The sequence below is a fragment of the Littorina saxatilis genome, linkage group LG17, assembly GCF_037325665.1.
Source record: "Littorina saxatilis isolate snail1 linkage group LG17, US_GU_Lsax_2.0, whole genome shotgun sequence".
Taxonomy (NCBI): domain Eukaryota; kingdom Metazoa; phylum Mollusca; class Gastropoda; order Littorinimorpha; family Littorinidae; genus Littorina; species Littorina saxatilis.
In genome coordinates this window covers 9,512,604-9,530,345 of record NC_090261.1, presented here as the reverse complement: position 1 = coordinate 9,530,345, position 17,742 = coordinate 9,512,604, and the positions used below count along the sequence as shown (strand labels likewise).

Sequence of the window (17,742 nt, the reverse complement as noted above, 5' to 3'; positions counted from 1 at the left end):
TGCATGCCGGGAACACCGCCCATCCCAGGGTATGGAGAGGACCCGGGGTAGCCGAGGTAGGGAAACAGGCCTCTGCGGAAAGCCAAGCGGTTCCTCGACTGGTGGGAGGGACGCCTCCTCAGTTTCCCTGTGGTGCCTCCGATGAAGACATCATCGCATGACGGATCCAGGACCCAGTAGTTGCCCTTCCCAGGGTCGTCGTACTGGCGGGGAACCTTCATGAAGCACTTGTTGAGGCTGAGGTTGTGCCTGATGGAGTTCTGCCAGCCCTGCTTGTTGTCCTTGTAGTAGGGGAAGTTCTTGACGATGTACTCGTAGATCTGGCTGAGGGTCATCCGACTCTCGGGACTGCTGCGTATCGCCATCATGATCAGCGCGTTGTAGGAGAAGGGAGGCTTCTCGGGCTTCTTCGGTTCGTCGGGTTTGTCGCTGTCCTTGCCCGCTTCTTCTGTGTTCTTGTCAACTTCTCCGCCTTCGTCTTTAGTCACCTTTGTGTCATCGACATTGTCCTTGTCTGAATTATCACAACTCGGAGACGCTGTCACAGAAAGGTCCTCTGCTCTCTCCTCGTCGATATCATCGTCATGGAAACCAGAATCGACCTTGTGATCCTCAAGCTCAAGATCGTCAGCTTCGTCATCAGCAGGGTAAAACTCGTTCTGACCTTCACTAGCGTCATCATCGACGTCAGCGGCTGACTCGTCATCGCGTGCAGGGATGACGTCAGCAAGGGTGGAATTCACTCTTACAGAACCAGCGGGAGAAATGACGAAATTTGGCGGTTTGTTGTATTGATGACACTGACCTTGGTGGTACCACGAATCCCTGGAGGAAATCTGCGCTGCCACAGAGACCTGATTAGAGCCTCCCTTGGTTACAGAGGTCTTGTTCAAATCTTCACCCAGCATCCGGCTTATGCTGAAAGGATTGCCGCAGCGTTTGATCGGTGAAGGTGGCAGCGAAGTGTCTTCTGCGTGCAGCGGCATTGTAATAAGCAGTAAACACACTTTCAAGGGTTCACCCTTTCACGACACAGTGTTCAGAAGTCGCTAATGACTAAACTGCTCGCGATACAAAGCGTTCATCAGTCGCAAGTCATTTGGGTTTTTACCACTGACTCTCAGTCTCTTCTAATGCTTTCGCCACAAACAGCATTCGATCACTGGTACCAAGTCTTTATACCACAGTCCACCGACATTGAATAGGGCTGGCCGAGACTGATGATGTTGCGCGATCACTTCAACCTGCAAGCGTACTGTTTTTACCACAAACAACGGAACGGATACCGCTCACCGAGGGGGCGGGGCTAGCGGAACATAGTGCGGTTCTCCGAAGGGGGTAGTAGGCGTGGCTTAGTTTCTCGCCTCGACCAATGACAGGCGTTGTTTCTCGCTCAGCGCGCGCTGTGTTTGGGTCTCTGGGGGCGAGCTGATTGCGCGGCTGTTTGAGGCTGTTTAGAAGCAAGTGCCACAAATATTTGGTGGCGAGTCGCTAATCTGAGAGGCAAGGTGCTGCCAGTCACTCTCTTCACACAGCCAACTGGCCACAGAACTTGTCACTGTCAGGTACAGGTTGCTTTTGGCGCAGTCGGAGAGTGTGTGTGTGTGAGAGAGAGAGAGAGAGAGAGAGAGAGAGAGAGAGAGACAGAGAGAAACAGAGAGAGAGAGAGAGAGAGGGAGAGACAGAGAGAAACAGAGAGAGAGAGAGAGAGAGAGAGAGAGAGAGACAGAGAGAAACAGAGAGAGAGAGAGAGAGAAACAGAGAGAGAGAAACAGAGAGAGAGAAACAGAGAGAGATAGAGATAGAGATATTTGCATTATTAATTTTAACTCAGATGATTTTAACTCAGTAACTCTTAAATTTGAAGCAAGTGTGTCTAAATCCACAACGGTACAGTTTTGTGCAAGCTCAAGAGACAATGAAAACGGTCAAAAAGGGAACAAACGTGAGCTAGTTCCATGAGAACGACATGCAAGAGACAATGAAAGACAGAAGACTCTCGCTCTTCTCAAACTTGTCTTGTCTTTTGACAAATCTGACCGAACTTCAAACGTTTGTTAGACCACCCTCTGGTGCTCCCCTCTCGTTGTATAATTCTTTAGTGGAAGAAGAACGGTGCGCAAACATGATCCCAACCAACAGCAAACATCTTCTCACAGCATTAACTGCCAATGATAAAAATAACGATTCATAAATCAAGAATTGTTACTTGAATGGAACGTTTCAGTTTTGAAAAAAACAACACTTTCACAAGTACATCGACCCGTTGTTCTGTATAGTGGACAGACAAGCAAACAAGTACAATGAGATGAAGAAAACGTATCTGATAAGGACTTTTGTCAAATCTGAGCAACCTCTTTGCAAAGGCGGTGCCTTCGAATGAATGTTTTAGTCGGTGAGAAAAGGTTCTGACAGTGGCGTTTATCTATATGTGTTTTGGGATACAAATAATGATAAAAATGTGAGAAAAAAACATAACAATAATGACGATGGGGACTGGGTGGCCGAGTGGTAACGCACTTGCGCTCGGAAGCGAGAGGTTGCGTGTTCAGGCCTGGGTCAGGCCGCAATTTTCTCCCCCCCTTCCTAACCTAGGTGGTGGGTTCAAGTGCTAGTCTTTCGGATGAGACGAAAAACCGAGGTCCCTTCGTGTACACTACATTGGGGTGTGCACGTTAAAGATCCCACGATTGACAAAAGGGTCTTTCCTGGCAAAATTGTTTAGGCATAGATAAAAATGTCCATCAAATACCCGTGGGACTTGGAATAAAGAAAAAAAAAATTCCATCTCACACGGCATTAAGTCTCAGGAAACATGAATACACGCATGCAGGAAAAACAAAAAAATATGGGTAGCGCCGTATGTATGGCAGCTCGCTTTCCCCGGGGAGAAAGCAGCCCGAATTTCCATGAGGGTAACCTCACTGGACTGTAAATCTTATCCAATCCAATCCAATCCAATCCAATCCAATCCAATCCAATGTTGACGATATTTTGCTTAAAATAGTAATGGGTGTCATGCCTTTCTTTCTTTTCTATGTGTAACTTTATTATTTTTTGGGGGTATTTTTGTGTGGTTGTTGGGCTTATTTATATTCTTCGTTGTTAACTTCTTCGTCTTCTGAAGTTGTTCGGTCTTTGTCTTCTTCTCCTACATACACTTGATACCAGTTACTTGATCTTTTCGCGCGCTCCCCGAAAGATGTCTTCTTTCATGAATCTTTTTGTCCATTCGGCTTGTGTTTTCGTTTCTTTTGCCGTGAAACTGCGAAGGAGATTTACACCTAGCGTTGATCAATAAACAAATCGAAGTTTTCACGACAAGATAGCAGTAATTAGAGAAAAAAAAGCTGTAAGTTTAAAAACAACGGGCGAAAAGCGAAAACCAGGGATCAGGAACTGTCCTAAAACTGTAAATCTTCTCAAGAACTTATTATGGATTTAACAAACAACACAAAACTAAAGTTTAAGAGAGAGAGAGAGAGAGAGAGAGAGAGAGAGAGAGAGAGAGAGAGAGAGAGAGAGAGAGAGAGAGAAAGAGAGAGAGAGAGAGAGAGAAAGAGAGAGAGAGAGAGAGAGAGAGAGAACGAAAGAGAGCAACTGCCCCCCCCCCACCCACCCAAAAAAAGACAGAAAGAGACGGTGAAAAAAAATTAAGAATTGCATAACAACTTTTTGTGTGAAGGGAGCGAGAGACAGAGAGAGTGAGAAAAAGGACTGAGAGAGAGAAGGGAGAGAGAGAGAGAAAGAGAGAGAGAGAGAGAGAGAGAAAGAGAGAGAGAGAGAGAGAGAGAGAGAGAGAGAGTTATACAGGGATAGGGATGGGTTGGTGACAATATGAAAAGAGATAGGGATTGGGGAGTGCATTGCAACGAGCGAGCGAGCGACAGACAGAGAGAGAGAGAGAGAGAGAGAGAGAGAGAGAGAGAGAGAGAGAGAGAGAGAGAGAGAGATCATTAGGACGACAAGTCAGTTTGAAAAAAAAACTCAATGCGAAGGATTAAGCCGTGTTTCCAAGAGACGCAGCCCAACAAGCCCTCATCGATGCAAATATTGATCAAGAGACGACAGAGAAGAGTAAAACTTGCGCTACGAGGGCAAAAAAACAAATCGCAGAAAAGAAAACTTTGTCCTCAAACAGATAACAAACACTCGCGGGGATCAGGACCTGACAGCCAACTCCGTCGGCGGGTAAGAAACCCAAGCTGAACGACGGATTTAACCGGCCTTGTTGGAAAAGCACAATCTCAGGCAGCAAAGACCTTATTAGGAGCCACCGGGCAAATCCCGCAAATCCTCGCTCTCACGGCGTCTCGGTGCCAGAATCTTACGAGATGCTTACGCAAAGGATTGCGGGAAGGCTATACCGGAAGGTGGAACGGAGGCCGTGCGCGCGACAAATAAAGGTCATTAGAGCGGGAAGGCTGCACCAGGGTTGTGTGAGGAAGGCTGGTTAGAGTTAATCCCAGCGTGTTGACAGCGCCGGAGAGAGATTTGCTGTGACGAGGACAAACTCTCTGGGATTTGTCTCTGATCCTTGCTTCTTTGTCTCTCTGTCTCCTTGTCTCTATTTCTTTGTCTGTCCGTGTCTGTCTGTCCATATTTCTATACTCTCCGTGATTTGTAACCGATCCTTGCTTCTTTGTCGCCCTGTCTCCGTGTCTCTATTTCTTTGTTTGCCCATGTCTGTCTGACTATATGTGTACGCCCGTCTTTTTATCTTTGGCTATCTGTCTCTTTTTCTCTTCCACTTTCTGTCTGTCGCCCTCACTGTCTCTCACTGTCTCTCACTGTCTGTCGCCCTCACTGTCTCTCACTGTCTCTCACTGTCTCTCACTGTCTGTTGCCCTCACTGTATGTCGCCCTCACTGTCTGTCGCCCTCACTGTCTCTCACTGTCTCTCACTGTCTCTCACTGTCTGTCGCCCTCACTGTCTGTCGCCCTCACTGTCTCTCACTGTCTCTCACTGTCTGTCGCCCTCACTGTCTGTCGCCCTCACTGTCTGTCGCCCTCACTGTCTCTCACTGTCTGTCGCCCTCACTGTCTGTCGCCCTCACTGTCTGTCGCCCTCACTGTCTGTCGCCCTCACTGTCTGTCGCCCTCACTGTCTGTCACTGTCTCTCCCCTCCCTTCTCCTTGTCTGTCTGTCTCTCTCTTCGACCCCATCTCACCCCCATCTATTTTGCCTTTGTTAGTATTAGCTTTCTTCTTTGTATCTGTCCGTCTTATTTCTCAGTCTGTCTGTTTTCCTCCCTTCCCCCCCTCTCCCCACCCCCTCTCTCCCCACCCCCCTCTCTCCCTTCCCCCCTCTCTCCCCACCTCCTCTCTCTTTTTCCTTGTCTGGGTGAATATCAGCTTTTCTTGTTTTATTTTCCGTCTTTGTCTATCTGTCTGGCTGTCTGTCTATCTGTCTGTCTGTCTGTCTTCCTCCCTCTCCCCATATACAGTTTCTCTCCTTTTAACATATTTGTCTTTGTTTTGGTGAATACCTTTTTGTATCAGTCCCCGAGTGTTGTGCTGATTTTACCATTGATTTATCTCACGTTACCTGATACATTTTTGTTCACCGCTTCTCTGTTTTTTCTGACATCTCCCCCATCCCCTCAACTCTGAATCCCCGTTTTCTATCTATTTTTTTCTTTCTGTCTGTCTGTCTGTCTGTCTGTTTGTCTGTCTCTTCTTTTTCTCCCCCTTACCCCTCTGTCTCCCTCACTCACTCCCTCTCTGTCTCTGCATGCATGCATGCCTGCCTGCATGTATACGTCTGTCTGTCTCTACCCCCGCCCTTCCTCTCTCTTTTCACCCTCACGCTCTCTCGCTCTCTCTCTCTCGCTCCCCCCCCCTCTCTCTCTCGCTCTCTCTCTCTCCCTCTCTCTCTCCCTCTCGCTCTCTCTCTCCCTCTCTCTCTCTCGCCCCTCTCTCTCTCTCCCACTCTCTCTCTCTATCTATCTCTATATATACCCTCTCTCTCTCCCTCCATCTCTCCCTTCTCTCTTCCTCCTCTCTGACTGTTTGTCAGTCTCTCTGTTTCTCACTCCCCCCCCCTCTCTCTCTCTCTCGCTCCCTCCGTCTTCTCACCAAAGTCTCACTACCCGCATGGCTGAAGCACACCGTGCCCCCACCCCCACTTCTCTCCTATGCAGAGAGATCGCAAAGGAGACCTTCATTGTTCGACATTTAATGAGACAGGCAGGGTGGCGCGAACACTAATTATGTCAAATGGTAATTGGGAGCGACCTCATCTTCCACTTTCACCAATCTCTGTTCATTTTGTGGAACATGAATCTTTGTCTTTATCGCGGGGCGGTGTTTTGAAGTGTTCGTTCTGGTAATGCTTTAGACCGATCATTTTTTAACATAAACTCATACACACATTCTCTCTCTCTCTCTCCCTCTCTCTCTCTCTCTCTCTCTCTCTCTCTCTCTCTCTCTCTCTCTCTCTCACTCTCTCTCTCTCTCTCTCTCTGTCTGACCGTGCTGTCTGTCAGTCTCTCTCTCTGTCTCTCTCTCACTCACTCTCTCTCTCTCTCACTCACTCTCTCTCTCTGTCTCTCTCACTCACTCTCTCTCTGTCTCTCTCTCTCTCACTCTCACACACTCTCTCTCTGTCTCTTCTCTCTCCCTAGCTCCTCTCTGTCTGACTGTCGGTCTGTCTCTCTCTGTCTGTCTCTCTCTGTGTCTCTCCCTCTCTCTCTCTCTCTGTCGCTCTGTCTGTCTGTCTGTCTCTTTCTACCTCTCTACCTCTCTCTCTCTCTCTCCCTCCCTCTCTCTCTCTTTCTCTCTCTCTCTCTCTCTCTCTCTCTCTCTCTCTCTCTCTCTCTCTATCTGTCTCTCCCTATCACCACTGCGTGTTTATTGTGTAGACAAAGGGCCGTTTTTGTGTTTGGCAGGGTGGTTTATGTGCTTTGACCCAGATGAACGTCCCCGCGGCCTATATACGCACTACAGTAATCGGAAAAAAACAAACTATTATGATGCTAAGAGACATTCTTTGGTGATTGACACAATACAAACATCAGTCAGTCTGTTTGGTTGGATCGGGGTGACCATATTCCGCTACTGTCATTTTCTTCTTTTCTTTTATGTTTAACTTCGAAACGCAGCATTCCTGAAAAAAAGGTATATAGGCCTACAAAGTTTTGAACAAGGTAAGGTTTTACTTTTCGTGCCTAATGACTCGCGGCTGAACAAAGCAAGCTCCCCTTTCCCGCGTCGGTTTTATTGGAATAGAATTGTCTTGCATTCCGATTATAGATACTTTTTTTCTCGACGAACACAACACGAAAACACAGCACACTCTTTCCATCAAATATCATGCAGAGAATTCCCAGAGCGCTTCCAGACTGAACGACAATCGCGGCGAATACAGGAAGCAGATTCGGAACGTATTGTTTTCTCTTTGCTGTCAGTTCCGATGCCTTCCGGCAAAAAGACAAAGATTTCGGAAGGAAACTAACAACATTGGCATCCGTGTCAATTTCCAGTGTCAAGGAGGACGGTAAATAATGCCGCGTTTGCTTATAACTAACACGAACGACGCTTGCGTTAGACACGATAGGAAAGAAACTGATGTTAACATTCCTGAAATCTGTAACAGATTTAGACTGCATGTCAACGTTTCAAATATCAACTATCAAAAAACAAAAACGATAAGGTTATTTAACATTTAATGAAGACAAAACGAAATGTTTACACATTACTTTTGAATATTCACAAGTTCTGATCGCAAAACTGTGATTCGTATTATATGGTAAGAAATGAACGAAGCCGAGGGACAGAAGTATTGACAAATTTACAGATTTGTTTCTCGGCCATTAGATATAAAAATAAAACTTTTGTTGGGCTCTTAACATGCATATGTTTTCAAAAAGCTACATCTCAGTTTTTTTATTGGACTTCGAGCAATACAGTTCAACGTCCCCTTCTAACCTACTTACCCAAAACGGAAAGTAAGCCTAATTCAATTTTATTCGGACGTATTATGTTTATAAATTTGCAAACAATCCCACTGCGTTTATGTACGTCTCGATGAGGCACGTAAAGATCGTGTCACAGGCTTATCAGAAAACAAGAGAAATCTTGCCAGCAGACTGTATGTTTCTGATTATTTTTCGTCAGTCTGGGGCTGGACTTTGTTATGTGGATGCCATTCTCTTATGCTTCCTGTTATGGGTGACCTAATGTTTACACAGGCCCGGCGTTGTTAGTCTAAAACAAAAGATGACGAGAACAGCATGTGCTACTCGTTCGTTCCAAAAAGTTCGATATGATCTGAGTACTAACACAAATAGAAATAAACCAGCCCTGTACCCATACCCCACCACCACCACTGCATTAACATCCCACCCTCTTTCCGAGCCTCACATCTAAGCTTGATGCATGATACTGCGAGAATAGCACAGTATGCTAGCTTCTAGACGCTCAGATTAATCGTAAAGCCAGGACATCGACGGAAAACCTACAAAATTACCCGAGATGGATCATAGACTAAGATGCAAGAGGAACCTAACATTTGCAAGACGCTTATCCCAAATCTGATTTGGAATCAAAGGGAGACAATGCCAGGGAAGGTAGACAACTCGACTCCCGACTGTTTACAGTGACCTCATTGCTGTGTCTTTTCCTGCGAATCAAGATGGCGACATCCAGGGAAGAAATCGTCGCTATCTGCCGCTGATCTGCTCCGTGATATGTGGAGCAGTATACCTTTGTGATATACACGGTTAGTTAAGTTTGCATCCACCGCTTTATTATTCGGCGCGTGTCTCGAGAGAAGGAAAATATACCTAATGTCAAGCGGGGATTTGTTTCCATGCTGATTTTTTTTAGATGGAGTGCGGTAAAAAGTCATCAGTCTTGATCTTGTTATTGAATAAAGGCATTAGACGGTTTTCTGTCGCCAACAATGGGAATGAGAATTTCGACAAGACGTAGGAAAAACAAACTTTTGAGCTTTTTCCGTTGCGTCAGAAATAGTTTTTTTTAAACGTGTACATCAAGTGTATGCGTACTTTTCATGAAGAGGGCCATGCAACATGTTATTATATCTATTATTTGCGCACTGTACATTCGTCTGAATATGCAAGTTGTGTGCAAGTAAGCTTATATTTTAAATTGTCAGTGTTCTTTCGCTTGAAAGCACGAAATATGCTTTCGATCATTCGGGAGAGCTTGATTTACCTGGCCTCTTGGGGCGATTTCAGACATTTGATCGGCTGCTTATGTCCCCTTTAAATAGGACACATCCTGAAATATCTGATATATATTATTGACATATTTAACCAGATTTATCTCCATCGTCTGTCACTAATGAACCTTTTCTCTGCCATGTGCGAGAGGAAGTGGGTGGGTGAGGGAGACTTTTTGTGTAAAATGTGTTAGGTTTAACTTATCAGGACTTCTCTCCTTCTCGAAGACCCCAAAAATCCTTCCTTCTTGTTCCAAGGAAGACACAAACTTATAGACAAGTTTCTGAGGATTTACGCTCATCAACAAAATAAATCAGTCACAGCATTTTTTGGGGAAAAGTTGACGTCTAAATGGCACTCGGATAGAAGAGTAACATATTTCGAGTTCCCCTTCCAGACATACCCCAACAATAAAATTGTCTTTGAGTCTTCGGGCGGTTTGGTTAACACTGAGAGAGGGGCAGACTGAAAAGGAGAGTCTGTGATGCCTCAGACCGAGGAAATCTAAAGAGGATCTTTATTGCGCGTGGCGAGAGAACTAATTGTGCAAGATATTAATAATCAATTACATCCTGGTAAACAGCTTCCTGTCGTCTGCTCCGCGCCCCTCCCGCCCTCTGGCGGTGACCATAGCAAAGGGAGATAATGTAACGCAGAGTTCTCCTTCTTCCCTGGTTGGAAGTTACGATGGTGTTTCGGTATTACGAGTTTACCGATAATTTTACAGCAATTAAATGGCCTGGCTTTTTAGTTTTATTGCCTGCATTAATAATCAATGCTTTTGGCAGCTATGGGAATAATTTCTAGTTTGGCTATGAAAGAGGTTGCATTGTCGAGTGATGCAATGATTTTCTCCAATGAAACGTTTGGAGACTGCAAAGATTTGCTGAGCATGCTGTACCTGGCGACGAACGGCTGAGGGAGAACTGAAGACCCTGAACCAAACGTGGGGTACCATCCAGAGACTGGCCCAGAACAGACACGAGTGGAGGTCCTTCGTTGCTGCCCTACATGCCAACCGGCATAACGGGCAGTAAGTAAGTAAGTAAGTAAGCTGCAAACCTCACTTACTTTGATTAATTACAAATCACTGTTTTGATTTTATACTTTAGATCAATAATATATACCAGAGATTTTGAGGGTGTTCCCTATTTAAAGGAGACTTAACCAGCCAATAAACGGCCACTGTCTGAAATCGCCCCAAGAGGTACACGGGTAAGTTTTAGGCTTGGCAGAAGTGACATCACACACTATGAATATTTACCTTTAATTGTGCAAATAGTAGTGTTCGAAACTGAAGCACTACGTTTAGATTATCCACAGAAACTGTTATTCTCAGTGCACCTCGCATTCACTGTCAGCTATACTCTTTCTTAGCTGATCAATACAGTTGTTCCTGTGATGTGGGGGCCCTCCGATGAGAGGACACCTCCCAATAAAGGAAACCTTCTGGAGCCCCTTTGACAATTATCTTGACCAAACCATACCCGTTGTATTACGGGTCACCTGCAATGTATAAGGACACTTCCAGGGTGTCTTTTTATAGCAGGTACTCCTTTACTAGCAGTGGGGTGTAGGGGCTCTGGGTAGAGGTAGCACCTTTGGTGTGTGACACGCTGCACTCTACCCGGTAGAGTGGACGGGCGCCACTGGTCCTCGTCCATCCCTGAATCTCTCACGTCTGCCTCCACGTGGCACACCCCGGTACACCGCTTCAGCTGGCGGGCCAAACAACGTGAGGGGGTGATGGTAACACTGCACCACTGGGTGAAGTCAACGGAAAGATTCTAGGCGAGCTCAACGGACTGATCCATGGAACTGTGAGATAGACGGGAGAAAACCCCATCTGTGGAGAAGATCTGGCTGACCAAGGTTACATGCTTCACTACAGCAGGGAAAGAGCAGATGCATGCAAAAGGAGTAGGATTCCCTGTCAAGAACTCTGCCTGAGGATGCAAACATATCTCCGGCGGGATCATTACCAACCCACTGGGAGCAAAATATTTCAACGTCACGACGACATGGCCGTGGACTGCAGAGCTCCAGAAGAGGATTCAAGCAGTGGAGATACGCGGTGCTACTGCAGAATATTGGTATCAACTACGCTGTCCGTGTCATCAACGAAGAACTGCACAAGACCTCTCAACGCCACATCGGGCCCCCGTGATGAAGACCTGCTTACTTCAGTGAGGACACGAACACTAAGATGGTACAGCCACGCCACAAAAAAATAAAAAATAAAAATAAATAAAATGTAAACAAAAACTACCCTTCAAGGAACCGTGAAGGAAAGGCGTGAAGGAAACGGGAGACATCACAAGAAGTGTGTGCATAGGCGATGTGGAAAAATGGACTCCATTTGCTGAAACCTATGTCATCGCACACAGCCGCCAGAAGTGGAACAGTGTGGTTTGCAACTCACTGACACTGGTACGGAGTCACGCGTCGCTAGCCTCGAGTTACGGGACCAGACCAGATCAGACCAGACCAGTTATGGAGCATTTTCGTCTACATCCTTGCAGGTGAGTCTCGTGCAGTTCTGGTAGTCAATAATACTGGAGACTTCTTGGGGTCAAATTCACCCGAAGCCGTTTTGGTAAAGGGTGGCCGCAGCAAGACAAGCTTGAGAAAAGTCACGTTTTTTTTATTCAATTGACTAGCTTATAAATTGGTCAAATCTTCATCAAGCTATAATTAAATTACAACAAACCAACCCATCGGAAAACCTAACAAACTAACGAACCGAACCGGAAATAAAGATAACTTGGATGTTCGAGCGTTTGCGAGACAAGAGTTGGACAAAAATAGAAGAAGAAAAAACCCGGAAAGAAAAGCGGAAACCAAGCCCGTCGGCTCGAACAGTCTCCTCCTGTATCTCACATGCAGGCATCGATTCAAACACGCGTAAACTTTAACACGTGTGTCTGTGAAGTTTGAACAACACCGAGTCGCTTTGCTCTTTTCGCCATCGGTTTCCTTTCCAACAGACGGGGGTACAGGTGTAAACACTGGGTGTGATTTGCTTACCGACAGCTCGAGGTGTGTAAAGTCTGCTCCTTTTGAAGTCAACACAACACCTTGGCGTACCTGAGGTTTACCTGGCAAGGTGCAATGCAAGCCGTCTGCAAATGGAATATAAATAAAAGCGATGCATGCGCTGTTTAGGTTTCGTGGGTTAACTTGGGGTTGCTTTTTGTTTTTCTCGGGTTGTGGTTAGGATGTAGCTAAAGGTATGATGTTACAAAGGCAAAGGCTGGAGAATTATCGTACATGTGTTAACTATACAGAGCCACCAGCATTGGTATTGTGATAGTTATACTCGCAGATTACTGCAAAGAGAGAGAAAAGGAAAGCCACGAACACCAGTGTAACGTACGCACACACAAACACATACAATAAAAATAAAAACATGCATACACACACATTTATCTACATACGCACGTAGGCTATATTTTGTTGATCAATATAGAGAGCAGTTCATGAACTCCCAGTACTGCTAAACGCGACACCGTCGACAAGAGGCGCGTCAGCCAGTTAGTCATACCTCGCACACCTCACAGTCATACCCTCTACAACACCTCATCCATTAATTACGCTGCCTTTCACCTCCTTTTTCTTGCCTCCGCTGAAGAGGGTAGACAAAAACACCCCCTCTGAAAAGCTTCGTCTGTTTTTCAAGCTTCCAGTCAAGCAGGGATAGATGTGTCGCCTGAGGCCAGAGGGACAGCGCAGGTAGGGTAGCACGGCAATGAAGCGAGCCTTTCTCCAAAGACCCACAACCGCTCGCTCGGCAAATTACTGCCCTTGGCCAGGACTCTTCCCAGCACGACATCGGCTGGAACGGCGACGGACCAAGTTTTAGGGAGGTTTAGTAGCAGTGAGGAGTTTGTTTGCAGCGTGCGATTTATGTTGCTGGACTATTTCAAAACATGGAAAGCATTTGGGAAACCATCGTTGTATACGAAGCAATGGCCTACGTTTAGTCTCAGACGGAGTTCGAACTCAGAGTAAGTGCAGCACTTTAGCTATAGATTGATTTAGAAAATGGGGCCCGAACAAAAGTGGAGTTTTGTTTTACTTGTGATGGGGTGAGGGTGGGAAGTCTTGTACAAGGGAACCTCCCTTATAAGACATCACCTCCCTCATTTAATCCCCCCCCCCCCATTTTAAGACCCTACTTGCTCAGATTTGCTATAATTATATATTAACATTTTATGATTTTATCTCCGTTATACGACATTCTTTTTGCAGATTTGTGGCGGTCTTATAAGGGGGTTCCACTGCCTTATGCCATCCAGTGGGTTTTTTTTTGGGGGGGACAGGGTTACAACGCACCAAACGTTGCGGGGTACGCCGGTGAAGTCTGTTTTTGTTTGAGCCAGCCCAAAGTCGACCTCGCAAATTTTTTTTACCGAAAACTCAGTGCCAAAGCTTCGTGCAGCAAGCTTCGTTAAGTAGTCTTTGCAAAGTCGACTTCGCCCAATTAATTTGAGGTTTTAGCGATACAGTCGTACGAAAACTTCCACGCAAATCTATGTCTAAACCTCCCTAGTCTTCGTCTGCGCGGTACGTGCATGAGTGGCTCCGGTGCTGCCCCAGCGGGTCGCTCGCCTATCTTTTGTCGCGCCAGACTGGGAAAGTTGTTTGCAAACTCAATTAAAGTGTACAAATTGTTAAGTTTGCCTAACAAAGTAGGGCCCGTGTGGTGATCACTGTCAGTCTGCATCGACACAGCAGACTGGAGCCGCTAGAACCAACCTGGGACCCCAGTGCCAAAACAGGCGGAAAAAAACACCGTCAAAAAGCTCGGCGTGCGGAAAATAAGCACAACAATTATCCATACACACCGGTTCTCTCACCCGTATGTAGCCTTTAGTTAGACCGTTCTCTTCTTTACCTCTTTCTTCTTTGTGTGGCGGCTTTTTCTTTTCTGTTTGGCTCTTTTTTTCGCGTTGGACTTAGTTTAGGTAGTTGTTATCTGGTCTCGGTGTTTGACTTGCTTACAAGATGGTACTCAGCTCTCATCGAGTTTTGCCAGCTCGCTTTCTTTCGTAGCGAAAGATTCAATTGCAAGCAAGCAGAAATGAATAACATCTACTGTGTTTTGTTTGTGTGTTTGTATTTTAATTTCATGTTTCTGTGTTTGTCTTTTCATATTTCATATGTATGTTAATTAGGACATTCCTAACGCTTAACAATTTCCGTATGTCTGGTTGTATAAACAATCAAGCAAATAAACGTTTGGAAAAGAGCAAGACAGACGTACAGTTTGACCAGAAAGCAACATCCATTATTCTCGCAATTTGCAGCTCTCGCCTCCATTTTTTCTTAAAATTTGAAACGACTTTCTCCATCACGTTTATTACCACCTGACTTAATTTGATATGAGGTATCATATGTGTACTGTTTATGACAAACGATACACCCCTCCGCCCTCTAAGTCATCAATGTTAAATATCTTTACATTTCAGATACAAGAGTGACCCCCCCCCCTCCCACATCCCCCCGAAAGTAAATTAGTCGTGGATGCTTCAGTGTACAAAGTACAACCTCTATACAACACATGTAGAAGGTTTTAGAACTATCCTCATATAAACTCTATTCTGTTTAAGTTTAAACACTGAAAGAAACAACAGCAATGATTTCATTAATCGTACTCTAATCACACTGCCCCAGGCAACAGCAAAGAAAAAGAACAAGAAAAAAAGAAGCAAACAAGGAAGAAGAGAAGAAGACCCCATCCGAGGTGAAATTAGAAGGTACGCGACGCTTTTTATACTCCCAAACTAAACACGCTGAAATCCGTGTTCTCTCATGCGTGACAGTGGTGAAAAGACATCCACATCCGTAGAATCAGCAGGCAACGCCTCAGTTGTCGTATTATTGACAGGTAAAAGGCCGCATTTAAAGAGTAGCGAGTAGTTATTTAGCTACGCGAAAGGCCCTAATACCCTCCTGTCAAAGACTTGTTTTTGTCCACAAGAGCAGTTGGATTGTTGATGTGTTTAGCCTCACGTTTTATTCATCTTTTACCGTGTATTTTTTAGTGCCGCGCAAAACGGAGATGCCAACGGACGATAAGGAAAAACGTTACTCGGTAAATATGAATTAAACAGAAGCCATTTCAAGCAAGGGGGGACAAAGAGAACTGCAATTATGTTGTTTGAAAACATTGCTGCAACAAAGGGCGCTGTCGTAAAATTGTGACAAGGCCAGGCATTGGACTAATACGACATTCATCTTCCGACATGGCTAAAGTGGCTTTAATAGCGTCGCGGTGAAACATTGCTTGTGTGATGATATAAAAATCAAATCTGATTTCATGCAAAATCACAAACCGTGCAATTAAGCTGTTTTGGGGAAATACCGCGCTCGTGACGAATGTCGACAATTAGGCAGGAATTCCTGTTGAGCGTGTATGAACAGAGGCCGAAAAAGAGGGATGGGGGGGGGGGGGGGGGGGGGGGGGGAGAAGGATTGAGGGGGAGACAGAGACAGAGAGATAGACAGGAAAAGAGGGGTATACATGGGGAGAAAGGTGAGGTGGAGGGGGGGGGGGCAGAGAGGGAGAGAAAAGAGAGAGACGCTCACCCACACACACTTACTTATAGTAATATTCATAGTCATAACCTCTTCATTAACTAGCTATCCAAATTACAATAATTACCGTGTTTACGTTATGCTATAAAATATGAAAAGCCATGCATTATGAAAAGTTAACTCCATAATTGCTACAAACATATTTGAAAACTGCACCGCATAGGGCCTTTTGAAACTTCTCTGTCTCTCATTCATCGCCGGTATCGGCGTATTTATCAAGAAACAATGTTCTACACTATTTCAACATTATATAACTATATACATAGTTACTGAACAAAAGTACATGATCGTTCAGCACCCCCATCTCCTCACAACCTTCCCCGAAAATGGAAAGGCACGTCGACAGAAATGTGCATGACAGAGAAAAGGATGGAGAGAGAGATAGAAGTTATTTTCCCCCGCCCGTTCATCAATCCTAGTTCCATTTATGAGGACACATATTTCAATTGACGGAAGCTTTCCCGAAAGACAGCATTACTATCTTGGCATTTCCATTACCAGGCACGTGCAGCATGCTCCACGTGGAATGATGTCACCATAAAGACCCATTGATGACAGCAGTGTAACAACGTTTCCTCACGCATGTTTTCCGCTTTGAATGGGCCAGTCTTTTCTTAGGTTAAACAGGCATTCTTTCCCGTGCATGCATGTATAGCATGTTTTCCTCTGTTAATGGAACAGTCTTATCTTAGATTGAACAGACATTCCTGGCCGTGTAGAGCATCTTGTACATCACCTTTGATTCATTTTTGCTTTTGCACCACGACAAGACCATTCTTTTGCTCAGACATATGCCACAAATCTACTGCGTATTTGCTTTCTGTGATGCACAGTGGAATTGTTGTTGCTGTTGCTGTTGTCTTTGTGGTTTTTGCCGAATACAGTTCGTATCCGACACATATGCTAACTTATAGAATTAATTTCACACAAACACACACGCGCGCACGCACGCACGCACGCAGGCACGCACGCACGCACACACACACACACACACACGTGCGTGGATGTGCGTGTGATTGTCCGCGTGTTTCGCCGCTTTTTGCATGATTGCATGCGTGCATGCAGGCATATAGATGCATGGACGTGTAAGTATGTAGGTATCTGCATGTTTTTGCGCTACTGTGTTCTGTGTGGACTGAGATCACAGTGTTTTCGCTTATTCATACTTTGATTTATGCTTTAACGGCGATATACATGTATATACTCACGGCTTGACAATGAGTCCGTGCGTTAACATTGAGTAATGTGTCTGGCACGTGCTTTTTGCACTGACACGTGCATGGTTACTGCTCAACTGACAGTGAGAGACAAGTGGAAGCGGCGCCTTTTGTGTGTGAACAAAGGTAGACATTTACTTTCCTTTGTTTTGGGTGATTATTAGCTGCCCAGTGCCAAAATAACTGTAACGGGAGCACGGTCGAATTGGGGTATGCCGAACGAGAACTGACCAAGGCACTGACTATTAATGGCGCATCACTGCAGTGTGATCATGGTGAGAGTTAACGACATTGAACCCAAGGCAGGATCAGGCGACTTTGGGTTAATTGTGCTAAAGTGGCAGTGAAAAGAACATAGAGAAAATGGTTCTTGGCTTGAATAGCAGGTAGACGGATGAGGACTTCGCTGACCCACTCAAATCACTGGTGAGTACTCTCTGACGGTCCAACTCAAAACGTGACATCTGTGTCCTTTCACCAAGATCACTATGCATGGCTGTTTGTTCCATACTCCACGACACTGTATCCTTTTTTCATCCCACTTCACCTTCACTGCTCCCCTCCTCCCACCCCCACCCAACCGTCATTGTGTGATGACTGATTGACTAGTAGGCATTTACGTCCTCACATGCAGGTAATTAGAACCTATCAAAAGTGTATGGTGTGTGTCGGGTCAAATTTGCTCTAGCTTTCATGAACAGCTGCTCAAGTTCTTCTTGGTGGATCTTTCGATCCAA

General features: G+C 45.4%; 2 protein-coding genes across 8 annotated transcripts in view; one reads left to right on the top strand and one right to left on the bottom strand.

Moving 5' to 3' along the window:
* The window catches only part of LOC138953600 (fork head domain transcription factor slp1-like), a 2,391-nt gene extending 1,194 nt beyond the window's left edge, over window positions 1-1,197 (bottom strand). Inside the window, exon 1 of the mRNA XM_070325461.1 lies at window positions 1-1,197. This exon is cut by the window's left edge and continues 1,194 nt beyond it. Coding sequence (XP_070181562.1) covers window positions 1-986 — 986 coding nt within the window. The 5' untranslated portion in view covers window positions 987-1,197.
* LOC138953604 (uncharacterized) overlaps window positions 1-17,742 on the top strand; it is a 313,259-nt gene that overhangs the window by 26,793 nt on the left and 268,724 nt on the right. For 4 of the 7 annotated variants that reach the window (XR_011451571.1, XM_070325476.1, XM_070325472.1 and 1 more), the window contains exon 1: window positions 10,770-11,710. The exons of 1 other annotated variant lie outside the window; for it this stretch is intronic. The gene's annotated coding sequence lies outside the window, so the exon portion shown is untranslated. Of the gene's footprint in view, window positions 1-1,460; window positions 1,566-10,769; window positions 11,711-17,742 lie in introns of those variants that run through there. 2 more of the 7 variants (XM_070325468.1, XM_070325467.1) reach the window with 2 other exon arrangements.